The sequence below is a fragment of the Plasmodium brasilianum genome, chromosome 11 (genome assembly GCF_023973825.1).
Source record: "Plasmodium brasilianum strain Bolivian I chromosome 11, whole genome shotgun sequence".
In the NCBI taxonomy this organism is placed as follows: domain Eukaryota; phylum Apicomplexa; class Aconoidasida; order Haemosporida; family Plasmodiidae; genus Plasmodium; species Plasmodium brasilianum.
Genome location: NC_090124.1, coordinates 804,425 through 829,448, shown reverse-complemented (window position 1 = coordinate 829,448; position 25,024 = coordinate 804,425). Strand labels below are relative to the sequence as shown.

At 27.7% G+C, this 25,024-nt stretch overlaps 6 protein-coding genes across 6 annotated transcripts; 3 read left to right on the top strand and 3 right to left on the bottom strand.

Moving 5' to 3' along the window:
* Nucleotides 1–1,399: 1,399 nt before the first annotated feature.
* MKS88_003642 (DNA replication licensing factor MCM6) lies at nucleotides 1,400–4,399 on the top strand (the record flags this gene model as incomplete). The annotated part of the gene is made up of 1 exon (XM_067216751.1): nucleotides 1,400–4,399. The coding sequence occupies one exon, from the start codon at nucleotides 1,400–1,402 to the stop codon at nucleotides 4,397–4,399; it is 3,000 nt and encodes a 999-aa protein (XP_067072454.1).
* Nucleotides 4,400–5,526: 1,127 nt separating this feature from the next.
* MKS88_003641 (RAP protein) lies at nucleotides 5,527–8,637 on the bottom strand (the record flags this gene model as incomplete). The annotated part of the gene is made up of 1 exon (XM_067216750.1): nucleotides 5,527–8,637. The coding sequence occupies one exon, from the start codon at nucleotides 8,635–8,637 to the stop codon at nucleotides 5,527–5,529; it is 3,111 nt and encodes a 1,036-aa protein (XP_067072453.1).
* Nucleotides 8,638–10,332: 1,695 nt separating this feature from the next.
* MKS88_003640 (uncharacterized protein) lies at nucleotides 10,333–10,763 on the bottom strand (the record flags this gene model as incomplete). Its single annotated transcript, XM_067216749.1, has 2 exons — nucleotides 10,333–10,666; nucleotides 10,714–10,763. 2 exons carry the CDS (start codon nucleotides 10,761–10,763, stop codon nucleotides 10,333–10,335), a joined length of 384 nt encoding a protein of 127 aa, XP_067072452.1.
* Nucleotides 10,764–10,899: 136 nt separating this feature from the next.
* MKS88_003639 (histone-lysine N-methyltransferase) lies at nucleotides 10,900–12,426 on the top strand (the record flags this gene model as incomplete). Its single annotated transcript, XM_067216748.1, has 1 exon — nucleotides 10,900–12,426. The coding sequence occupies one exon, from the start codon at nucleotides 10,900–10,902 to the stop codon at nucleotides 12,424–12,426; it is 1,527 nt and encodes a 508-aa protein (XP_067072451.1).
* Nucleotides 12,427–17,678: 5,252 nt separating this feature from the next.
* MKS88_003638 (serine/threonine protein phosphatase 5) lies at nucleotides 17,679–20,024 on the top strand (the record flags this gene model as incomplete). The annotated part of the gene is made up of 1 exon (XM_067216747.1): nucleotides 17,679–20,024. The coding sequence occupies one exon, from the start codon at nucleotides 17,679–17,681 to the stop codon at nucleotides 20,022–20,024; it is 2,346 nt and encodes a 781-aa protein (XP_067072450.1).
* Nucleotides 20,025–21,984: 1,960 nt separating this feature from the next.
* On the bottom strand, nucleotides 21,985–24,110 carry MKS88_003637 (PhIL1 interacting protein PIP1; the record flags this gene model as incomplete). The annotated part of the gene is made up of 2 exons (XM_067216746.1): nucleotides 21,985–22,752; nucleotides 23,169–24,110. 2 exons carry the CDS (start codon nucleotides 24,108–24,110, stop codon nucleotides 21,985–21,987), a joined length of 1,710 nt encoding a protein of 569 aa, XP_067072449.1.
* Between the last annotated feature and the right edge of the window lie 914 nt (nucleotides 24,111–25,024).

Here is a 25,024-nt window from a genome sequence, read left to right as displayed (position 1 = left end):
CCCTGAAATAAACTTTTAAACACTGTTCAAGAATTGCGTATTTCATTCACGTATATATGTATTACTGGTATGCCCATTATCATCTCATTCATTTTTTACTTCCATAATTTTTACATCCATAATTTTTACTTCCATAATTTTTATTTTCATAATTTTTATTTTCATAATTTTTATTTTCATAATTTTTATTTTCATAATTTTTACTTCTCTTCATTTTACCGCATTTCGTTTCGTATCGCTTTCCCCTTTTTTTTTTTTTTTTTTCTGTCAATTTAAATTAACCAAATGGGGAAAAAATTACGAGCAGAAAATATTTCTCAACCTTACCGATATTCAAGCAAATAAAAGAAGCATTCAAACGTCTTGCCGCGTAAGAAGGTGTGTATGTATTTTTTATGTGCTCCATTAGTTGAACAAGCAGGAAAAAAAAAAAAAGAGCTAATGAACATACACACGTGTACACGTATATGCGAACATACGCATGTATGCATTTATTCATGTATGTGCATATGTGTGTACCTAATTTTTAACCAGCCGCTGTACCTTCCCAATTTTTTGCAAAAGTAATTTGCAGATAATCATAAATAAAATACTCCAAGAATAAACCAAAAAATATTGGTGAAGTTGGAACAGCATTTCAGAATAAATTCGAAACGGTGGAAAGAAAGTAAAAAGTATACGTAAAAAAATTATATCGTAGCAGAAGTTTTTGAAGAAAATTTTTTTTTTAGGAAAAAAAAAAAAAAAAAAAAAAGGTTGAACAAAACGCATTGTGTAAAATAGGACATATAAAACCCAGAAATCCGCTTTATGCATATGTGCTTGTAAATATAGTACTTCCCGTAGATACACACATATATATATATATATATATACATATATATATATATATATGCTCATCGCGCGTGTACTGCCTATATTTATCCTCGAAAGACCCTAGCCAGTGGTAGCACACGCTACACTGTATTTTGAATCTGACAATTTTGACAAAAAAGAGTTATGCATATACTGTTTTCCTTTATTTTAAAATAAATAAATACTCAAAAGTGCTGTATTTGTATGTCGAAATTATGCAGCTGTTATAAATGTGTGTTTATGTGTATATGTATGTATGGTAGTATATGCATGTATTATTCGAATGCGCTTCGTTAAATCGTGTTGTTATTCATAGCCACATTATACCTATTTTGCCGCTAATTTACCTGTACGGCACTGTGTACAATTTATTTTAGGAAATCATTATAACGGACACGTAAGACGCACAAACACACGCAAAGACTCACAACGATATCATATACACACATAAAGCAAATAGTACTCCCCTTCCGAGTAAAGGTACGAAAGTACAAGTGTGTGAGAGGAACAAACTTATTACCGTATTGTAGCAGTTTTCATAAAAATGTCTGTTATGTTTAACGAGAGTGAAATGTCTGGACTTGATGCCCACAGTGCTTTTGGAAATAATGAAACGTCAACATATCAAAAAAAAAGGAAATATGATGAGAGCTCTAATTTAAGTATTAACGATTTAGTGGGTGAAGAAGAGGAAGAGGATGATGAGGATGAGGAGGAGGAACCATCATATGTTCAAGATGAAAATATGGCAAAAGTTTTCGAAAAATTTTTAAAAACATTTACTGAAAAAAAGAGTAAAAAAAGACGTCCCGTTCGTAGAGGTGGAATGACCAGCGATAATACTAGGATAGAGAACAAGGCGGATGAGCATGAGCATAACGATGATGATAATAATAATGATAACGAAAATGATGATAATGATGGTGATGATGATGACGATAATGATAGTGTGTGGAAGGACAACCTAAATTTTGATTTTCCAAGTTCACTGGAAATAGCAAAAGATGCTCATTATGTATTACTTTTATTTTCAATTTTGCAAAATTCGTATTCAAGAAATAAGGTATTAGTTGTTGATATGAAACATGTGTTAATGTGGGAGCCAACTAATAAAAATAACTTTGATATAGGAAGCCAATTATATATGTATATAAAAAGACATTTTTTAAGAATCTTAGATATATTTGAACAAAAAGTACAATTATTAGCAGAAAGCATTAATCCAATTAAGACTAGAGAAGTGGGTAAACTTTGTTTACGTTTTTATAATAAAAAGAATCCAATTCATTCGTTAAGAAGTTTAAGATGTGAAATGTTAGGTGAAATGATTAGTGTTAGAGGTCAAGTTACAAGGACATCAGATGTTAGACCAGAATTAACTTTAGCTTCTTTTAAATGTAATGAATGTGGTAATATAATTAATGGAGTTAAACAACAATTCCGATATACTCAACCAAGTAAATGCCCTTCAGCTAGCTGTAGTAATATGTATGATTGGTCTTTAGTTTTAGAACAATCTTACTTTGTGGATTGGCAAAAAATAAGATTACAAGAAATAGCTCAAGAAAGTCCACCAGGTTCTATGCCTAGAAATATGGATGTCATTCTAAGGAATGATATAGTTGATTCTGTTCATGCAGGAGATCGTATAATCGTTACGGGATGTTTAATTGTTGTACCTGATATACCAACATTAATGAAACCAGGTGATATACCTAGAAGTGTAGCTAGACAGATGTTAAGGAAAAATGAAAATTCATTAGTATCTCAAGGGTTAACAGGTATTAAAGGAGTAGGTGTTCAAGACTTAAATCATAAATTATGTATATATGGATGTCAAATTGAAAAATTAAATAATTCGAAAAAGGATAATAACTCGTTTGATGAACAAACACAAATAGATATAAATTGTGAAGAAATCTTAAATTGTGATGACTTGAAATGGTTAAGAGATATAGCGATGCATCCAAATACTATTGATATATTAGCAGAATGTATTGCTCCAAAAATTTGGGGAAATATTGAAATAAAAAAAGGTGCATTATTAATGATGACGGGAGGTGTTCAAAAAATAACATCTAACTGTAAATTAAGAGGAGATATAAATATGTGTATTGTTGGTGATCCAGGTACAGCGAAGAGTGAAATATTAAAATATGTAGAAAGTTTTGCACCTAGAGCAATATTTACATCAGGGAAAGGTTCAACAGCTGCTGGTTTAACTGCAGCAGTACACAGAGATCCAGATCAAGGTGATACAGTCTTAGAAGCAGGTGCATTGATGTATGCTGATCAAGGTATTTGCTGTATAGACGAATTTGACAAAATGGATGAAAAAGATAGAGTAGCAATTCATGAAGCCATGGAACAACAAACCATTTCTATAACAAAAGCAGGTATACAAGCTACGTTAAACGCAAGAGCATCTGTTCTTGCTGCATGTAATCCAAAATATGGTAGATATGATTCGTTAAAAACATTTGCTCAGAATGTGAATATACCAGCTCCCTTATTGTCTCGTTTTGATTTATTTTACACCATGTTGGATAGTATTGATATTGACAAGGACACAAACATAGCTAATCATTTAGTTTCCATGCACTGTGGTGAAGAAGCGGAAAAACATTTAAAAGCAACTGCAGGAAAATTAGACAATATTAAATTGGAAATATATTTAGAGCTTAGTAAACGAGTCAAACCATTGTTAACTGATGAAGCAAAATATAAATTAATACATTATTATGTATCTTTTAGAAATATCGAGTATTCTCCTGGTGCACAACGATCTATGCGGATGACAGTACGTCAACTAGAGTCTCTTATTCGGTTAAGTGAAGCTGTAGCTAAGTTAAAGTTTTCTCATTTTGTTGATATAAAACATGTAGAAATTGCTTGTGCTATTTTTAAGGCTTCTATGAAAAAGATATCAAATGAAAAGGAAATAAATCTTGAGGAGGAATTTTATAAGGTGAACAAGTCACTCATGGGCAATAGGAATAACAAATGGGATGAACAACAAGTTGATAATAATCATATGAATACTAGCATAAATAGTAATAGGAATGGTATTAATAACACTGCGCGTAGTAGTAATACTAATGAAGATAATGTGGAACAAAGCAGAAAAGTTACTACCATAAAAGCAAGTGAATACCAATACATATCAGCTATCATTTTTGAAATAATTAAAGAATATGAATTTAATAATAATAATGAATGTATCACGCAAGACCAACTTATCGAGTCATATTTACAAGTTTACGCAAAAGCAGAATCTACTGAACAAGTAGATGAATGGGTCTACAAATTAAAAAAAATTATTCAAAGATTAATTAATCAAGATATGAAATTATTATCAGAAACAAATGAACACGATAATGAAAACGTCATCTTACGTATTCATCCCAACTATGCTGGTACCATTGCAGATGGGGTTGCTTCCAACAAAAACACCTATGGGTATAACACGTTTAAGAATTATCAAACAGACGATAAAATTGATGAGGACGACTTGGACTTCCAGGAGGACATCGACAACTTTTGATCCATCTACCACCATATGTGGAATTATATATGTGGTTGAATACGCTTGCATATGTGGTGTTATATCCTACGTTATACCATCCATCATCTCTTCTAACAACTTCTCCCTGCATTCAATTATGTTTACACTTTAGTGAATTCACGACAGTCAGTGTATGAATAAGCTGCATAAAACAGAAGCATAAAATTCTATTAAACTCTTTAAGGAAGTTACTGGCACATGATACAAGCGTCGACAATGTACGCTTACCGATCATCGCAATCATGTATGCCTGTATATATGTACGTGTGCATGTATCTGTGTACATTCATGTGTGTGCTTTTTTCTGTATAGATATGCTCATCGTGCCAACGAACTACTTTGAGCAGCATTTTGGCTACACTGTACTTTCCATATATATGTACATACTTTTATACATATATATATATATATATATATATGCGTACATATATGTATATATTTAATTCCTTACGTGTGCGTGTTATGCCACATGGAGCATAGTCCAACGGGGTTGGAGGAAGCCTTGTAAATTTTTTTATCAACACGCACATCCGTACGTATATGAGTAACAATTGCGTTGATATTTTTTTTGAACTCGAAAAACCAGTACACACTGAGAGGCAAAAAAAAAAAAAAAAAAAAATTTCATCTTACACAGTATGCATTCACACATCAAACATTGCACAATGCCATCAAAATTTGTGCATATTTTTTCACCCGAATTGTAACATATAATGTTGGGAAATCGGAACAATTTCGCCATCAATTTTGCAATATTTTTTTATTTTCCACATATTTATATTTTTTATATTTTTATATTTCAATAGTGTAGCACAACTGTGGACATGTACGCAATGTAGAAAAACAGATAATAATTTTTTTTAAAGAAAACCCTTTTTTTTTTTTTTTTTTTTTTTTTTTTTTTTTTCCCTTGTGAAACATATTAGGTTCATCCACCTTATATTAGCATTGCCACTAAGGAAGTGTGGCTAGAAAGAAAAAGAACAAAATCCAAATAATAATATCTAAGGGACATAAAATAAAAAGAAAAACAATAATGGCTACGTTCAAAAGAGAAAATTGCGTAATTATTGTCATCCACATTGTCTTCCTTCCCCTTTTCCAAGTTACACATTTTTGATTTTCTTTTTTAAAAATTTCAGCTTATTTTTTTTTCTATATTTCGCAATGTCTATCAAAAAGTTTGTTTTACTCTTGGACTGTTGTACAGTTTGGTTTATTTGAGAAACTTGACTTTTACTTAATGGTTCATTACTTTGATTAAGTGATAGAATTTGTCTTAAATGAAAATTAGTCTTATCTGATAATAATTTTTTAATATAAGCTTTTTTGTGTAAATCTGTTTTTAATAAAGCCCAAACAAAATATGGTATATTAATGACAGTATAGCCCAAATCATTTAGCAGCTTATGTTTTAATTTTGAAAAAGATGTGTACGATTTTGTGTTTTTATAAAAATGGTGTTCACCATCTACTTCTATGATTATTTTGTTCTCTTCAATTTGTTGTCGATTGTGTACCCCTTTGGGGGGAGTACTACTACTTTCTCTATCCATCCTAAGTTGCTCACCATTCTGTGATATGTAACTTTCGCGTGTTTGTCCCAATGTAGTACTACCCGTTTGATTCAATGGAGTACTACCTTTTTGTGGGTTTCCTTCACTTTTCAAATTTTGCGAGAAGCAGTTTGTGTCATATGTATAACCAGGTGTACTACTGCTACAATTTATTTTTTTTTTTTTTTCTATTGTTGTTGAGATATAATCTTTTGCAAAATAAAAAACAGCTTTATCCTCTTCAACAAAGTCGACATTATAAGGTCCAATGGATACTTCCTCTTCTGCACATAAATTAAAAGTCAAAAGGATCTGTTTTACATTCTCTTGTAGGTCTGATTTAATATGATACTCTATTTCTTTAATTTTATTTCTTATACAATTAATATATTCTTTACATTCAATATCTAATTTATGGTATACATTAGGTACATGTTGAGTCCTAAGTGCAAGTTCGCATATTTGTAATTGTGTTAAATATATGCTATCTAAGATTATATCATATTTTATTAAATTTTTAAGCATTAAATTATATATATTTACATTATCAATTGAAAAGTAACATAAGCATAGTAATAATTTAATTAACAACTTGTAGCTTATAACATGTATAGTTCGATCGTTCAATGAATTGCATATTTGACTTGTTAGCTTTTCTTCATAAATGTCTAATTTGAACAGGCTATAGAGCACTCTTATGCTCTCACTCAGGTCGAGTGGAGCGTACTGTTTACTGCAGCTGTGGGCATGACCAGAACTGCTGGGATTTGTAAGCCCTGCTCCTTGATTACCGTCAATTCTACCAATACCGTCAATTCTACCAATACCGTCAATTCTACCAATATCGTCAATTCTACCAATATCGTCAATTCTACCAATACTGCCAATATCACTGATTCCACTTGTTCCATTTAATCTGTCCTTATAATTATCATTTATACTACATGTGTGTGTATCACCATCAGTGATATTTCCACTACTATATATTTTTTTGCCGCTCTTAATTTCAGTAGTATCCTCCATTATGCAGTCTAACGGGTCCATATTATTTCCCTTTCTGGGTGAACCTCCTTTTTCATAATGATCATACAAGTCTGCATTTTGCGTCGTATTGTGGTACTCTCCTCCACCAACAACTCTATCTGCATCTGCTTCTCTATCCCTACAATGGGAGAAGTGACCACACATGTTGTTCTTCCTAATCTGAACATGTAATTCTTCTTGTCCCCTTTCCAAGGACCCATTTTGCGGAATCAAATAAAAAAGTATACAATTAATTAGAGTAGTTTCTCTATATTTATGCATTGCATATGACTCTAAAAGGGTAATGAGTTGTGTCGAATCATAAAGTCCATTATTGACCTTTTCTATAAAAATTGAATCAAATATATGAATAGTTTTAGAAGGGAATAATTTATTTTTTGCTAATAAAAAAAAAACAACTACTAAATTGTTTAATCTTTTTAAATGATTCTGAAATACATTTAAGATGCTTTTATAAAACATATGATACTCCAATTGCAAAAATAAAAAGCATTGCATGATATAAAATATTTTATTGGTTACATGGCTACTTATATTAATATATGGTTCGTTCGTATGTAGTAAATCCTTTTTTAGTTTATTCATAACTTCGTTTAATAAACTCACATGAACATATTTCAAATCTCTTAAGCTTTTGCTGATGAGCAGAAGCGTCTTTAGTGTGTGCGGAGACTCATCCTCAAACATTGATGAGCATCCAAAACGGCTACTATTGCCATTGCTAATGTTGAACAAGCTTTGCTTTCCAGGTTCAGAAGATCCCACGGAAGGGATCCCATGCGTACAGTGGTTTTTATCCTCACTCGCTTCATTACGAAGTTTATTAAGCGCCTTATTACTCAGATCACTTCTAATCATTTTCATACGTTCCTTAATTTCTTTCCTCAACTTGTACGAATAAGTATTATCCTTGTACAGCATAAATAAATGGTCAAAATTATAAGTTAACTTATCACATATGGTTTTTATTAAAGACCAGTTGAAAGGCTTTAACTTTTTAAATTTGGATTCTTGTTTCATAATATGTATATTACTGAATATCGAAATAAAATGAACAAGGTCATAAATTTCGTATTCTTCATTTAATATAAAGTATGAACACTTATTCATATATGAATCTAATATAATATTGTCAACTAATTTTAAATTGGTTAGAATATTCATTGTGTATATTACCATTTTGCTAGTATATAAATAATGAATTTTTAATTTTATTCTACTTAGTATGTTCACACATATATTATGATAAAACTCTTCTGGGTATTCATCCTTAAAATATGGATAATTTTTATTAAACACTACTAGTACTAATAGCATATCCTCAATAGTTACATTGCTATCATTCTTACTATCTATTTTTGCTTTATGAATTATTTTTTTAAACATATATTCACTTACTCTTTCAATAAATAAACATCTTTTTAGCTCTTCTATACTGCAAACATGTTGTTCATATATATCCACAGTTCTGTTTAAGCTAGTTGTAGAACTACTAAAGGAGTCATATCTTACACATTTCACAACTCGGTTACTGTTTAAACAATGGAATGGGGTGAGGTAGCTTCTGTGGAGGAATTTGTTCCACAACGAACAAACCTCTTTTTTCGTAGTAATCATATTTTTGCCCCTACCCCGTCATCCTTACCTTGAATGTACGTATATATTCGCGTATTTATGTATTATTTATAGCGCAAACGGGGGTCAATATGCACTACAATGATAGGAAATGGTACGGACTCACACAAACGCATGTTCATATGTACTTGCCGTATGATGAAGGGTATATATATTCTCATACTTATGCATATGTATACGGGAACAACACTAAACAATAATTTTTCGTAATGTCCTAAAAGAGCCAACGTCCTACACTTCTGACTAACTGAGGGTATAACTTTTTGAAAGATTAAAAGAAAGGAAAATGGAAAAAAAGGACAAAGTAAAACAAAACACAACAAAATAATATAAGGGAGTACAGTTGAGCAGAACACGAAACATACTCTACTTCCAAAAAAAAAAAAAAAAAAAAAAAAAAGCTGTTACAAAGTTACACGTAAATTGCTTCTATTCCCTTATTTTTTTTTTTCTTTCGAGAATGCTATATCTTTCGCAGTTTCCCCGAATTATGATTAATTTTTTATCTCATCAGCTTTACATGTGTATTGTTAATATAAATGTATATATATATATATATTATATCTACGTTCCCCATTCCTAACCCTTGATCTACTTCTGAGATACTGGAATATATTATTTTCCCTCTTTTTGATTAAAAAATTCAACTATCTCTCTTCATTTCTATGGAAAAATAGTGTTTAAATGGAAGCTGCTTTTTTTTTTTTTTTAAGCCGTTCTTCACCACCTTAGTTATTATATGATGGATTTTGGGAGGTCTTCTTAGTAAGGCAAAGATAAAATCACAGTGCACATAAAATTAATACATATGCATTTTTATACATATATACATAACATGTTTATACATATATACATAACATGTTTATACATATATACATAACATGTTTATACATATATACATAACTTGTTTATACATATATACATAACATGTTTATACATATATACATAACATGTTTATACATATATACATAACATGTTTATACATATATACATAACATGTTTATACATATATACATAACTTGTTTATATATATATATATATATATATATATATATATATGCATGTGTTTCTACTTTATGGTATATATATATTTTTACCCGCAGCACTTTAGTAGAATTTTTTTACGACGCCGGAATTTTATGCTAGAATTGAAAAATGACAATAATGAGGGTACCCAGGTGAAACTAGAAGGAAAAAATATTAACATGGAGTAATCATAAACACATATGGCTTATTACTCTAACGTGAGAAAAAAAAAAAAAAAAAAAAAAAATATATATATATATATATATATATATCCATCCATATACTCACAGATAACATTTTTAATGAAACAAGTTTGCTAGCATTCATTTTAATGCCAAAACAAAACAACATTTTTTAATGGAAAAAAAAAGGTACATTTGGGTATAATTTCTGATCTTTTTGTGCTCAATTATTTGAAAAATTAAATTTTTTTTTTTTTTTTGAAAAATGTAATATTGTTATGTGAAATGTATTATTGTCAAAATACCGAGAGTATAAATTTAGAAACTTTTCAGCTCAATTTCTCATGTAATATTTTTTACTTTTTTTTTTGAGAAGAAAAATTTTTAAGGTATTAAAAAAAAGGCGTAGCTCTTTAAGGCGTCGCAGTGAGGGAAATCGAAGAAGAAGCGAATAGGATGGGAGTAGCTTCTAAAAGGCATAGCTTCCGAAAAGAGCAGCTTCTAAAAGGCATAGCTTCCGAAAAGAGCAGCTTCCAAAAGGAGTAGCTTCCAAAAGGAGTAGCTTCCAAAAGGAATAGCTTCCAAAAGGAGTAGCTTCCAAAAGGAGTAGCTTCCAAAAGGAGTAGCTTCCAAAAGGAGTAGCTTCCAAAAGGAATAGCTTCCAAAAGGAGTAGCTTCCAAAAGGAGTAGCTTTCAAAAGGAATAGCTTCCAAAAGGAGTAGCTTCCAAAAGGAATAGCTTCCAAAAGGAGTAGCTTACAAAAGGAGTAGCTTCCAAAAGGAGTAGCTTCCAATAAGGAGGATCTTCATATTGGGGGGGGAAGGGACAAACATAGAGTCCAGCGCAATACATGAGCTCGTTTCGTCCCCTCTGAATACCGCTAAAATTAAGAGAAAACATGCAAAAGTAAATTTTTCTTTTGAACACATTCCCACTGATATACATATATATATATATATTTTCCCCATTGAAATAACTTCCCTTTGAAGGGTCTATCTGAATATATCCTTTCACATGCCTCCCACATGTTATCACTATGTACAAAATAGAGTACAAGGAAGATAGGGGTAAATGCGTAGTTGCGTTAAGTCAAATGCGCGCAGGGTATTGCATAGTGGAATCGCATCCAGAAATATTTATTCCGCTGTGCGTAAAGTATATGACACCGAGAATAATAGACGCGGATAACAAAAAGAATAATTATAAAATAATAAATATGTGCTTCTACTGTTTTGAGAAGTTTAACAAATGTATATATTGTCCTAACTGCAAATATGTGGTATACTGTAGTGAAATATGTTTAGAGCGAGCGTGGAAATTACACAGAGAAGAATGTGAAATATTTAAATCAAATATTTTTGATAAATATTGTCCATCTATTACTATGAGATTAGTTATCAACTGTTATTTGAATCATTTTAATTTTTATGATTATTGTGGTAGTATTAGTGAATTAACAAAAGAAAAATATGAAAATTTAAAATACCCTGCTTATATAGTTGCAGTAGCATTAATGAGTAGGAAAAAAAAAATATTCAATAATTTTGAAGATAATGAGAGTATACTTAAGAATATTATTGAAAAGTTTGTAAAAATATCAAAGAATACATTACAAATAATTGATAATGAGTTAGAGCCAGCTGCTTTAGGTTTTTACAAAAAACCTGTTCCATTTTTTAATCATTCTTGTTTAAGTAATTGTGTAACAATTTTTAAAAATCAAAAATTATACATAAAAACATTAATGGATGTATATCCAGGAGAAGAATTAACGATTAGTTATATTGACATAGCATTTGATAAAAATACGAGATTATCAATATGTATGGATCAATATTTTTTTACATGTTCATGTAAATTATGTAAAGTTAATATTGCATCCGAATGTCACAATATATTTAATACTGAATTTGTATGTACAAGTTCAGAAAATTGTAAAAAGTTTTTAAGTTATATGGAAATCGTTTTAATATCAGAACTGGAAAGAAAACCTTGTTATCTTAATAAAAATAATTTTAAAACCTATCCGATTTTAAAAAAAGCAAATGAAAATACATGGAAATGTATGTTGTGTAAAGGAGAAGTACATGAAAATATTATAAAAAGTTTAATAGAAAAAGAAAAGGAAACTGTTAAAGAGACCATATATTTAGATACGTTATTTAATGAAAAATATTCCTATGACAATAAAAGTGTTTTACAGTCTTTAAATAAAATAAAATCAAAAATTGATTATTTGACCAATTTTTATCATCATGCAAGATATTCATTACAAAAAATGAGAGCAAAAATCTTATACATATCCATACAACTACAAGAATTTAAATTAGCTTATAATATTGCTAACCAGTATGTTAAATCTATTGAAATATCGTATGGGAAATATTCGCCCATCTATGGTTATTATATTTTCTTAACAGGTAAGCTAGCTTTATTTCTTGATTTGAAATCGGAAGGCCTTAGCCTCATTCACAAGGCAAAAAAAAATATCATAAAGACTTATGGACCCGACTCCCCCATTTACAAGGATTTGGAGAAGTTCCTCTACACGAACAAGTATTAGACTCAAACGTAGGAAAGCGAGAAAGGGGTAAACACACAGGAAGATACACATGCATACAAATGCATATGCACGCGTACATAAATAAGTATATTCATTCCCATAAGCGGTGTGCGGGACCTTCAGAATTTTATATACTATCAAATTTCATTTAGCTCTTTTTTTTTTTTTTTTTTTTTTTTTTTTTAATTTATTAAAAATTTGACAAAAATTACAAAAAAGAAAATAAAAAAAATACACTTTGTAAATGGTATCCTTTTGAATTACTCCAATTTTTTAGTTTACGCCGCTGACATTTACTTTATTATTTTATTTTATTTTTTTTTTTTTTGCTTATCTTCACGACAAAAAACATGAACCAAATATTTGTATTACACGTAAATGAACATATATATACATGTACGTACGTATGTATTAATCCCCCATGATTTTTAGTTACCCTTTTTTTAAGGTCTACAAATATATTTCATTTATTTTTTTTTTTTTTACTATCCTTTTTGAAAAAGTAAAAATATGACCAGTTTCATCCCAACCACTTATGCAGATATATATGATGATAATTTTTAAGTACTGCTATGTCTCTTTAGCTATTAGAGGGGAAAATACGCATCGAACATATTCTCCTTTTTTATGGAAAAATATATCAAACTTATTCTCCTTTTTTACGGAAAAATATATCAAACTTATTCTCCTTTTTTACGGAAAAATATATCAAACTTATTCTCCTTTTTTACGGAAAAATATATCAAACTTATTCTCCTTCTTTACGGAAAAATATATCGAACTTTTTCCCCTTCTTTACGGAAAAATATATCGAACTTTTTCCCCTTCTTTACGGAAAAATATATCGAACTTTTTCCCCTTCTTTACAAGTATAAGTTTTTTGTCCGTTTTAATTTACTGTATAAAGATTTAATAACACACTTCATTAACAAGTAAAATGGACTTTTTCAAAATCATTTTGCTGTGCCCTTCTATATATTTTACTATAAAGAAGAAGTTTGTTCTCGACTATTTTTGTTTGAAAAGAAAAAAAAAAAAAGCAGTTTTTACTCTATTTGGTTTACTTTTTATTAAAATTTGAAACAGCCTTTTCTTTGTACCAAAAAGGCAGAATAAGAAGTACACATATATTATATATGTATATATAAAAGTATTTTATAGTTAAATTGATTATCTCCCACTTATTTATGCATGTACAACACTAAACTGTATTTGTAATATAAATAAATTATTCTTACCGTTCCTTAGTGGAACAGCCAATTTATTATATGTGATGTGGTGGTAGTGTTTGTTTATTCTTTCATCGCTTTAATACGTACTAAAAAAATTAATATATATTAATATGCTAACATTTTTATATTTTCCATATATTTTCATGAATTATTTTCCCTCTTAATGAATTTGGCACTTATGTTTTCTTCATTTAAATATATAAGTTTTTAATTTTTACACTGTAAACTTATTTTGAATTTTTTAAAATTCCCTATATAATATTTACAATATATTATTATTTGTATATTATTATTACTATTACTTATTATTTTACTTATTAGTAATAGTAATATTCTAATATAATATTCATAGTTGGCTTATATTCTATCTTATTATTTTAATTCAATTTACACCCTTGCTTTTAATGAAGCAAAGCCACCTGTGGGAGTCGAACCCACGATCTTTTGATTACGAATCAAACGCATTACCAACTGTGCTAAGATGGCTTAAATAAAAAATTATCTTATTCTTTTTTTTTATTAATTTTAACTTCTTTACTTTTAATTTCTTTACTTTTACTACAGACAAAAAGATTATGACAAAATTTTTCCAAAAACGTAGCTAATGATACAGTCGTTGGAAAAAATAAATTGTAGTGGATTCCCTCTCATTAATAATAATACGTACATGATATAAAAAAAAATTAAAAAAATATGTTTGCATTGGACGGATAAAAATATATGTTACATTAGAGATCATACCGTACTCTCATTAAACGTGAAAGATAAAATAAAAAAAATTTAAGTAATTAAAATAAAAAAAATGATTAAAACGAATAAATCAATCAAACAGGAAATTTTTTATTACCCCAAAAATATTTTTTTGTATACATCGGAGGAACAGATTGTATTTGATGTTAAACTATTCTTATTTAGCTAGTAATAATTCATTTAATTCTTCACATATTGCCTTTATATAAGGACAAAAATGATTTATGCTTCTTTATAACATATGTTCCTTTCCTTAATTTAATTAATACTTGTATTTCATTTCACAGAATACTTCCATAAAAAAAATTATCTCTTATTCATATTTTTCCTGACAGGTATATAATTTTTGCATGTATATGTATTTATATATATACAAAAATGTATATGCGCATAATGAGGGGAAAAGAAGAATTCTGTGTGAAATTTTATCATTGTTTTGCGCATTTATTATTTATTTCTTTTTATTTGTTTTTTGTATCCCTAACAAATATCTCATCATTTTTGCGAATTATTCTTCACATGAAAAATCAAAAAATTTTTGAAACACAGCGCATAACAAATTCCTCTTACCTTTCATGAAACTTAAATTTTTACTTTTCATTTGACACACAAGTAAAGTAAATTTAAAAAGTTTTATGCATTTCGTATGTATTATTTATGCATTTTGTATATATCATTTATGCATTTCGTATGTATTATTTATACATTACATATGTATTATTTATGCATTTTGTATATATCATTTATGCATTTCGTATGTATTATTTATACATTACATATGTATTATTTATGCATTTTGTATATATCATTTATACATTTTGTATATATCATTTATGCATTTTGTATGTATTATTTATGCAGTTCGTATGTATTATTTATACATTACATATGTATTATTTATACATTACGCATTTATTATTTATGTATTATGCATGTATTATTTATACATTACATATGTATTATTTATACATTACTTACGTATTATTTATTCTTCATAACTATTGTTAATATCACATAAAGAACAGCTATTTCTCCATTTCTTGTCATTTTGCCCCTTCTCAAAACAGAAAAAAAGTTGACCTACTTAACCAAACACATAAATACAACTGTTTATACGTACATATTTATAAATGTACATGTATATACGTACATGTATGTATGTAAGCGCATGTTAACGGTACAGACAAATCATATACGATATTAAGCATGATTTATGGCGAATTATACTTGAATTTTTTTTTTCCATAATAATTAGCCTATTTTTTTAGAATATAGCAACTGATACGATAATTATTTTTTTCAGGAAAAACGAATTTATAATATTGTCACAGCGCAAGTTTAGACTAAGAAAACGTTCTTAAATTTTGATATGGCGTTATACATACATGCATATATATATGTGTATATATGTATGTATATATTATGTACGTGTATATATAGCGTATGACCCATTCATAAAAATCTTCTTCTATGTAAAGGACTTTTTCCTCCTTCATTTATATATTATTTTATTTATTTATTTTATTTTTGTAAATGGCTCAAAAAAAAATTGTGCGCACTGTTATTGCCTAAGAATATTTCTATTTTGCATGATATCATAATTAAAAAACTACAATTCTTTTTGTGCATACTATTTTTCATTTATTTTAACATACAGTTAAAATGACAACAACTACGCAATTGTTTAACTTATATTATTTCTAATCATTCAAATACGGTTAAAGGAATACACCTGTGTACTAAATATAACGAGTTCTTTTATGTACGGGATAGCATTTGTTCTACAGCTAACCTTTTTATTACATTGAATGAGAAAAAAATTAAAAAATAAAAAAATAAAATAAAAACAAAATAAAATAAAAACAAAATAAAATAAAAACAAAAACAAAATAAAAACAAAATAAAATAAAAACAAAAACAAAAATAAGCCTTACGACTGTTGCGTACGATCATTAAATTGCATCTTCCTGCACATATACAAATGTATATATCGGCATATATGTACATATGTATAAGCACATATTCACATCCAAATTAGCTCTACATGCATAAGACTGCTGGAAAGAGAAAACATAAATGAAATTTAACAAATTACTTTTTGCTTATATATACGACAAATATTATAAGTCAAAACAAAACTAAATAAAAAAATGATGGCACCCAATTAAATGAATAAATATTATTTACATAACAACATAAATTCATCTCGTTCTATGGGTAGGACTTGTATATTTTTTCTTTCTTCGGAACAGTAACCTTTTACTGCCAAGTTTCCCCCTCCATGATTTTATAATTTTTATCATTATATTCGTATTCATCATTTTTTTTTTATTTTTTTCGCATATTTTGTATTTTGCCTATTCCCATTTTTCCTTTTACTTTTTTTTCCCACTTTTCCTTTTAATATCCTAAAATAATTTATAATACATGCCCTACTCTATTCATTTTTTTAAACCTCATTGAGCAAAATTGAAAATATTTTTTTTTTTTTTTTTTTTTTTTTTTTTTGCCTTACATGTTTTATATTTGTAAAAGAAAAGTAAAATAAAAAACAATTAAAATAATTGCCAATAATAGGAATTATTTATTAAAGCTATTAAATTTAAATTATTTACATTGATATTATAAAATTAAAATTCTTTTACCTTCCTGTTTTGCCCCACGTTCATGCAAGAATTAAATGTTAAATATTAAATGTATTGTATATATATATATATATATGCATATATCATATATATATCATATATACATATATATATGTACGCATAGTTAAATATGCATATATACGTAGCCTTATACCAACATATGATTACTTTATATTAATGAATATTTAATTAAACTACACGAGAAAGAAGCAAAATGTATGACATCAACTTTTTACCAGCTTAAAAAGACTTTAAATATTAATCAGTCAAATTAAAAATACATTTGATCGTATACTATAATAAATAGGAACATTTTGATGATACAACATAAAAAAAAAAAAAAAAAAAAAAAAAAGAAAAAACATTAAAACTTATATATAAATAAAACAAAAAGACAAAAAAGTGAGAAGCAAAGTAAGAACAGTAAAAAGATACACTTATATATTATATACGTAATGCTTGCATATGCATAAAAAATATATATATATGTATGTAATCTATATGTATATACTTATATACATATATATATTGACATATATACATGTACATATTTAATATACGTACGTACCCGCAAGCGTGATATTATTGTTCACCTTAAAAAAAAAAAAAAAAAACAAAAAAACAAATGGCATACGTAACAGAAAAAATAAACAATGGTATTAAAATTGAAGAAACAAATTTAAAGGAATATAAAAATAATTTAGAAAAAGATACGTGCGAAGGAGGAGAAGAAATAATATACGCGATGGAAGAAAACAGGAACATACCATGTATAAATAAAAAAGCCGCAGAATATAGTAATAAAAACAATTTATCAAAAAGTAAAGAAATTATGATGAACGTTGAAGTAACGCATACAAAGAACGCACGCACGGAAGAAAAAATGAAATATATTAGCAGGAACAATATAGACGATGAGAATAAGAAGAAGAATTACCAAAATGGATGCCCAAATGGATATCAAAGTGATTTCCGAAGTGATTTCCGAAGTGATTTCCGAAATGATTTCCAAAGTGATTTCCGAAGTGATTTCCGAAATGATTTCCAAAGTGATTTCCGAAGTGATTTCCGAAATGATTTCCAAAGTGATTTCCGAAATGATTTCCAAAGTGATTTCCGAAGTGATTACCGAAGTGATTACCGAAGTGACTGCCAAAGTGAGTACCAAAAAAATTACTCGCATGAGGGTGAAAACATAGGAAATGAACATTTTAAGCATGCGGAATCTTTAAGTACCAATGACAATTCATCAAACTTGGGTACATTACATGATGATATGATGGAGGAAAAGAACAGAGAAGAAGATGAGGAATACCAGAACGAAGAGGAAAATCAACCTGTCCAAAGGTGTAATTTGTCAAAAAAGAATATAAGCATTGAATTGTTAAAAATATGTGATGCTTTAAAAAATTTAGGAAATAAATATTTTAAAGAAAATAATTATGTAATTTCTCAAAAGTATTATACTGGAGCCATTGATATAATAAAAAAATATTATGAGGAAGAAGATCCTAGTTATATAGAAAAATTAAATAAAATAACAACTGATACATTGTCTAGTGAAATACAAGTAAATAAAGAAGATAAAAATGCATTGATAGAATATTATAAAAATAGTGTTATATCAAAAAGTAGTGATTATATTAGTATAAACGAAACGGATTTATATATATATTATACAAACAGATCCTTTTGTCATATGAAATTAGAAAACTATGGTTTATCTATACAAGATATAGATGAAGCAATAAAAATTAATCCATTTTATGCAAAAGCATATTATAGAAAAGGGTGTTCATTTTTACTATTATCAGATTTAAAAAATGCGTCTGAATGTTTTCAAAAAGTATTAAAATTAACAAAAGATAAAAATTCTGAAATGAAACAAAAACAATGTAAAAAGCTCCTTTTCGAGCAACAGTTTCAAAAAGCTATAGAAATAGAACAAAAAATACCATATTACGAAACATTAGTTCTAGATACACTTAAAATAGAGAATGAAGAAGCCCCCATATATGACCGAAATAATTTAAATATCGATTTTTTAAAAAAAGTAGTAGACTATATAAGTGTACCTAAACAAAAATTAAATAAAAAATGTGTATGTGCAATTGTGTTAGATATAATTAAATTGTTAAAAGAACTTCCTACATTAGTTTATTTAAATTTACAACCAGAAGAAACTTTAACTGTATGTGGTGATATACATGGACAATTTTATGATTTATTAAATATAATGAAAATAAATGGTTATCCAGCAGAAAATAATTCTTATTTATTTAATGGTGATTTTGTTGATAGAGGTAGTTTCTCATGTGAAGTTATAATATTTTTATATTTAGCCAAATTAACATTTCCAAATAATGTACATTTAACAAGAGGTAATCATGAAACTGATAATATGAACAAGCTTTACGGTTTTTTAGGAGAATTACAAGAAAAATATGATGAAAAAATGCATGTATTATTTTCGGATTCATTTAAATTTCTTCCATTGGCATATGTATTAAATAAAACGATTTTTATATGTCATGGAGGTATTCCAAGTAATACTAATACAACTTTAGAAGATATTGAAAAAATTGATAGGAATACTGAACCATTAGATGAAGGAGTTATGACAGATTTGTTATGGTCAGATCCCAATGAAGAAAAAGGATTTAAACCATCCAAAAGAGGTATAGGCTTTTCTTTCGGTACGGATATTACCGAAAATTTCTTAAAAAAAAATAATCTTACTCTTATAATCCGATCACATGAAGTAAGAGATGAAGGATATTCCATTGAACAAAACGGTCAGTTATACACTGTTTTCAGTGCCCCCAATTATTGTGATATTATGAAAAATAAAGGAGCATTTTTAAAGTTCAAGGGGAATTCTGTCAAACCGGAATGTGTTACATTCACCGAAGTAAAACATCCCAATGTGCCGTCACTTAAATATGCGCATAATTTGTATCAAAATATTTAAAAAAAAAAAAAAAATTTGAAGCGTGCATATATATATATATATATATATATATATGTGCTGTATATACACATATGTATTTACACGTATTTATTTATATTTATGCACATTCGTACATATATGTATAACATTATATATATGTTTAGCCGACGTGTAACTTACGTGCAACATTCGTGTAGCATACACGTAATGTATATGTGTGCTTTTTTTTTTTTTTTTTTGATTGAATAATCATACTTTTTCGTATTTATCAACTTTGAAAAAAAATTTGCAAAATTAAGATTGTTTTTAATACATTATCATATAATGTTTAAAATGAACACAATAAAAAATTATGAACTGTTCATATGAAAACGGTAAAAAGGAAAAGTGGTAATTTTTAGCCTATAATAATAAGACATGCCTATATTACCTTTTTCAATACGTGTGTAAAATTCAGTATACATTTTGTAAAAACCAGTTATAATATTTGAATTATTTTAAAGACCTTAAATCAAAAAGGGTCGAAAACTGGCTCAAATTTTTGAGCAAAGGGGGAGAAAAAATATAACCCCAAAAAAAATACACACAAAAAAAAAAAAAAAATAAACTCCTCTTTTGGACAATAGTTGGAAAGGAGAAAATCAAAAAGATATGAGTACACAAAGGTGTAGAATGTTACTTGGGAAGAGCAAATCATATGCACGTAAACGTCATATTGGTAATGTTCCATCCAAGAGGTATTATCATCATAATATATATACTTTCTCTTATGAAGCCAATGTATATATATACGTATACATTCATAGGAACGAAAACAAGTAGCATTTTTAAACGGTTACGTATAATACACTCAAATATATTATTACAATAAAACATGTATTTATCTTTGTTTAAGGAAATACAAATGGTGGGTTAATTAAAAATGCATCTTGTTCACTTGCAGCCATAATTAATGTGTAAAAGTAATGAAATGTACATATTATATATATATGTTCTTTTTTTAGTAAAACCACTAGGCTCTTATGAAAGCCCACCATTTCTAAAATAATCTAGGAAATACATATAATATATAAAGTAAAATATAATATAATATAATAAGCAAAACAGAGTAAAATTAAATAAAATAACTCGTGGGCGTGATTAAAAAGGTAACACTTCACTGTTCTTATTCATAATCTTTTCATAACCTAATATAAGTGTTAGCTTGTAATATGTACAAATAAATGCAGTATTATGTCTTCTCTTCATTATATCCTTTACCCTTTTGTATTGAGGGTACTAGAATTATAGTCATAGGTATATTTATGCCTTTTTTTTTTGGTTTGATTGATTTTCTTACAAAATGTAAATACGCACATACATATATATGTATGTATGTATATGCACACATACATAATAAAGGCATAGCGGCAAATGTTCCACAAATGTACCAAATGAAGGCAGATTAATTTTGTTGCATACAAGTACGTGCAGCTAGATACGCGATTAAACAAAATGAAATAACCAAATTGGTGAAATATTCTTCATATAAAAAAAAAAAAAAAAAAAAAAAATTCCGGTTAAGAGTGAACTTCAAATGAATTCATTTTCGATGGAATATTTTTCTTATTAATATATAAATGGCACAGCTATATACGCATACATAAGAATAAGCAAAATAAAAAATATTACTAAACATGAGTTTTTTACGAGATGTCATTTGTTTTTTCGCCGATCTTTAGAGATACCCCTTTATATATTTACTAATTTGTACTTGGATATATATATATTTTTTATTTGCTTATATATATATATATATATATATATATATATTTTTTTTTTTTTTATTTGCTTATATATATATATATTTTTTTTTTTTTTTTTTGCTTATATAATATATATATATTTTTTTTTATTTGCTTATATATATATATATATTTTTTATTTGCTTATATATATATATTTTTTTTTTTTTCTATCCCTTTTTCCACTTGATCTCATTCTAGCACTGAGAGGAAGCAAAAAAAGGAGGATAATTTCCCTTTTGTTTCGCCCGTAAAAATAGGCCCCTCATACTGTTTGTGTTTAACTGTATTATTTGTTTATTAATTATATCCATGTTTTTTTTAACACATAAGTAGCTATTTCTCATTAAGTTCGTATTATTGGGAACAGGTATTGGAAAAAATTCATTAAAATATTGGTTGTAAGAATATAATGTATTATTTTTCGAATTATTTTTATTTGGAGAAATGTACGTCATTTTATTTTTTTCAAATAACTGATCATGCTTAAGTTTAGCATGTTTTCGACCTATTAACATATGCAAATTTATATGATCCTTGAGGTTAATTTTTAAAAAAAATAATTTTTCTTCAGACATACCAAATTTAAAAATATTATTATTTGACACATTTTTCTTGTGTTCATATATTAAACAGTTACCTGTCTTGGTCATAATTTTTAATCCGCAATAAGGGAATTCCACAAAGTTTGTATTTTTGTTATTTAAAAATATTATAATTGAATATGTGTACATATTCTTCTCACTAAAATTTGGTGCCTCACACATATCATTATTTTTTAAATATAAACAAAACTCAACGCCGCAAATATCATTAGTTGGTATTTTAAACAAAGAATTTAATCGTCTAACGATATGTCTGAGTACAGACTTGGACAACTTGTTTTCCAAAAATTTTACTTCATCAACATTTATCAGAATTGAAAAAAAGTTTTGATGAATCTCCGTGAGTTCTTTTTTATTTTTCTAAAAGAGCAACAATAATGGAGTAAAATTGAATAGATGAACTGGGTGCATATGTGTTCACATGGTAGTATATATATATATTATCCAATAATATAATAGCGTAGAAACAAGTGCGAAAGGAGTAACTTAATGCGTCTGCTAGGAAGCGGATAAATAAATTTATGTTCACGCACACCCAGGCATGGAGCAATTTCACAAGTGAACATTTGCCATGTGTGGGGAAAAAAAAGGAAAAAAAAAAAAGAAAAATGGGGAAAAAAAAAAGGAGCAAAAATAAAAAGAAAAAGAAAACAAAATAAGGAAGAAAAATGGAACAAAATAAGGAAGGAAAATGGAACAAAATAAGGAAGGAAAATGGAACAAAATAAGGTATAAAAATGAGAAAAAAAAGTGTGCACCTCACTTTTACACATTACCTTAACATACAGAAGACAATGGTTCAATGTTAGATAACTTTCTAAGTCTGTCAAAAAATCTTGGGAAATAAAAAATTGCGGATCGACGGATATCTCTATTAAGCTGATTTTTCTGATATTTTTCGCATTCGTTTTTCTATTTACTGTGGAAATGTAAAAGTTTTTAACATTTTGTTTCTCTAAATTATTTTGTTCATTTGATGTATCTAACATGCTAATTGTCTCATTTGAAGAAGCTTTATCATTAATGAAAAAGGATTCATTCGTTTGATCTATATTTTTATCCTGAATTTTATTTTTTACATCACACAAGTTCGTCATAATATCCTTTGCATAGCATTTGTCAGAACCTTCTGTTTTATCAAATATACCCATTAAATGGTTACACGGTATGATGTTGTTACTAAGAATCTGAAATTTATGAAAGGAATCCCTCCTTTCTGGTATTGCACTTGTAATTTGTGTTTGATGAAATTTTTGTTCATACATACTACTACTAGTACAGTTTACCATCCTTCTCGCATTTTCTGAATTGAAATATTTGAAAGAATCTTGTACTAATGTTTCTCTGCTTATATTTAGTGCTCTAGAAAAATAATCCGAATGTAAAACAAAAAATTTTAAGAAAGAATTTATTTTCTGATTTATACTATTTGTTGTATGGTGTAATATGTCATATAATATCTTGGTCCATGTTTTTTTTATTTTTTTTTTTTTGGAAAAATTTTTTATAGAACTTTGTAAAAACTCATTGGTCTTATCATTTTGGAGAAGTTCCTGATTTTTTCTTTTTCTGTAAGGGCATTTTCTTTCATCTATTCTTGTTATTTCAATAGTAACATAACCCTTTTCCCTTTCGCACCTTTTACCATGTCTTCTATATTTATCATTCTTTTTAACATAGTACACGTGGATGTATCTTTTGTTTGGTTCCTTGTTCATTTTTTTCTCTATTCATATGATGAGCATTAGTAGGGGAAGAGCGAATAGGGGATTAAAAATTATGGTAAGAAATGGGGCTGAATGAGATGAATAAATTGCTATGTTATATAAACTTGTTTTAGTCTTTTTCTTTTTTTAATTTTTTATTTCTCTTTTTTACAACTTGCATCCTTATGAGTATTTTATTTATAAATTTTATGTAATATGCTGATGCGATTGGGATGTGTGCGTTTTTGTTTTGTTTTGTTTTTTAGCACTGATATATAGGATTTCTCATCGATAATCTTTCAAGACAGCTATTTTTATGCAAGAAATAAATTCATTGTAATTTGAGGTTTCCACAACTTGCTTCTTTGCGTATTTCTTTGTAAAAAAGTATAATATTCAAAAAAAATGAAAATAAAAAAGAAAATAAAAATAAAGAAGTATTTTGAAATACTCTTATAGGGTAGTATCTTTTCCCCTGTGCCTTCATGCAAGAGACAGTAGTGAACACGTATTTACCTTGAGTAGCAAGCTTTAACAGGAGAGGATATCCAATCATTTCATTGGATTTTTATACATATAATTATGCATATATGTATATACTGATATATATATATATATATATATATGTACATATAGATACGTATGGGGATTCATTTGCTACAGTTAAGCTTTGCACAATTTAGTATTGCATATTGAAGAATATTTTTATCTTTTTGTAACTTGTTAACAGTTCGGAACTTCTTTACTTTTAAAAAAATAAATTTGAGGTAAGAAAAAGCAGACATAATTTCTGATATTTCTAAATACACATAAGTGCATCGTCTATTATTTTTGCGAACTACATGTCTTTCGAAGAGCTTATATAAACATTCCCCAAACTATATATGGTGAAGAGTTCATTATAAAAGTAATAACACTAGTTTATT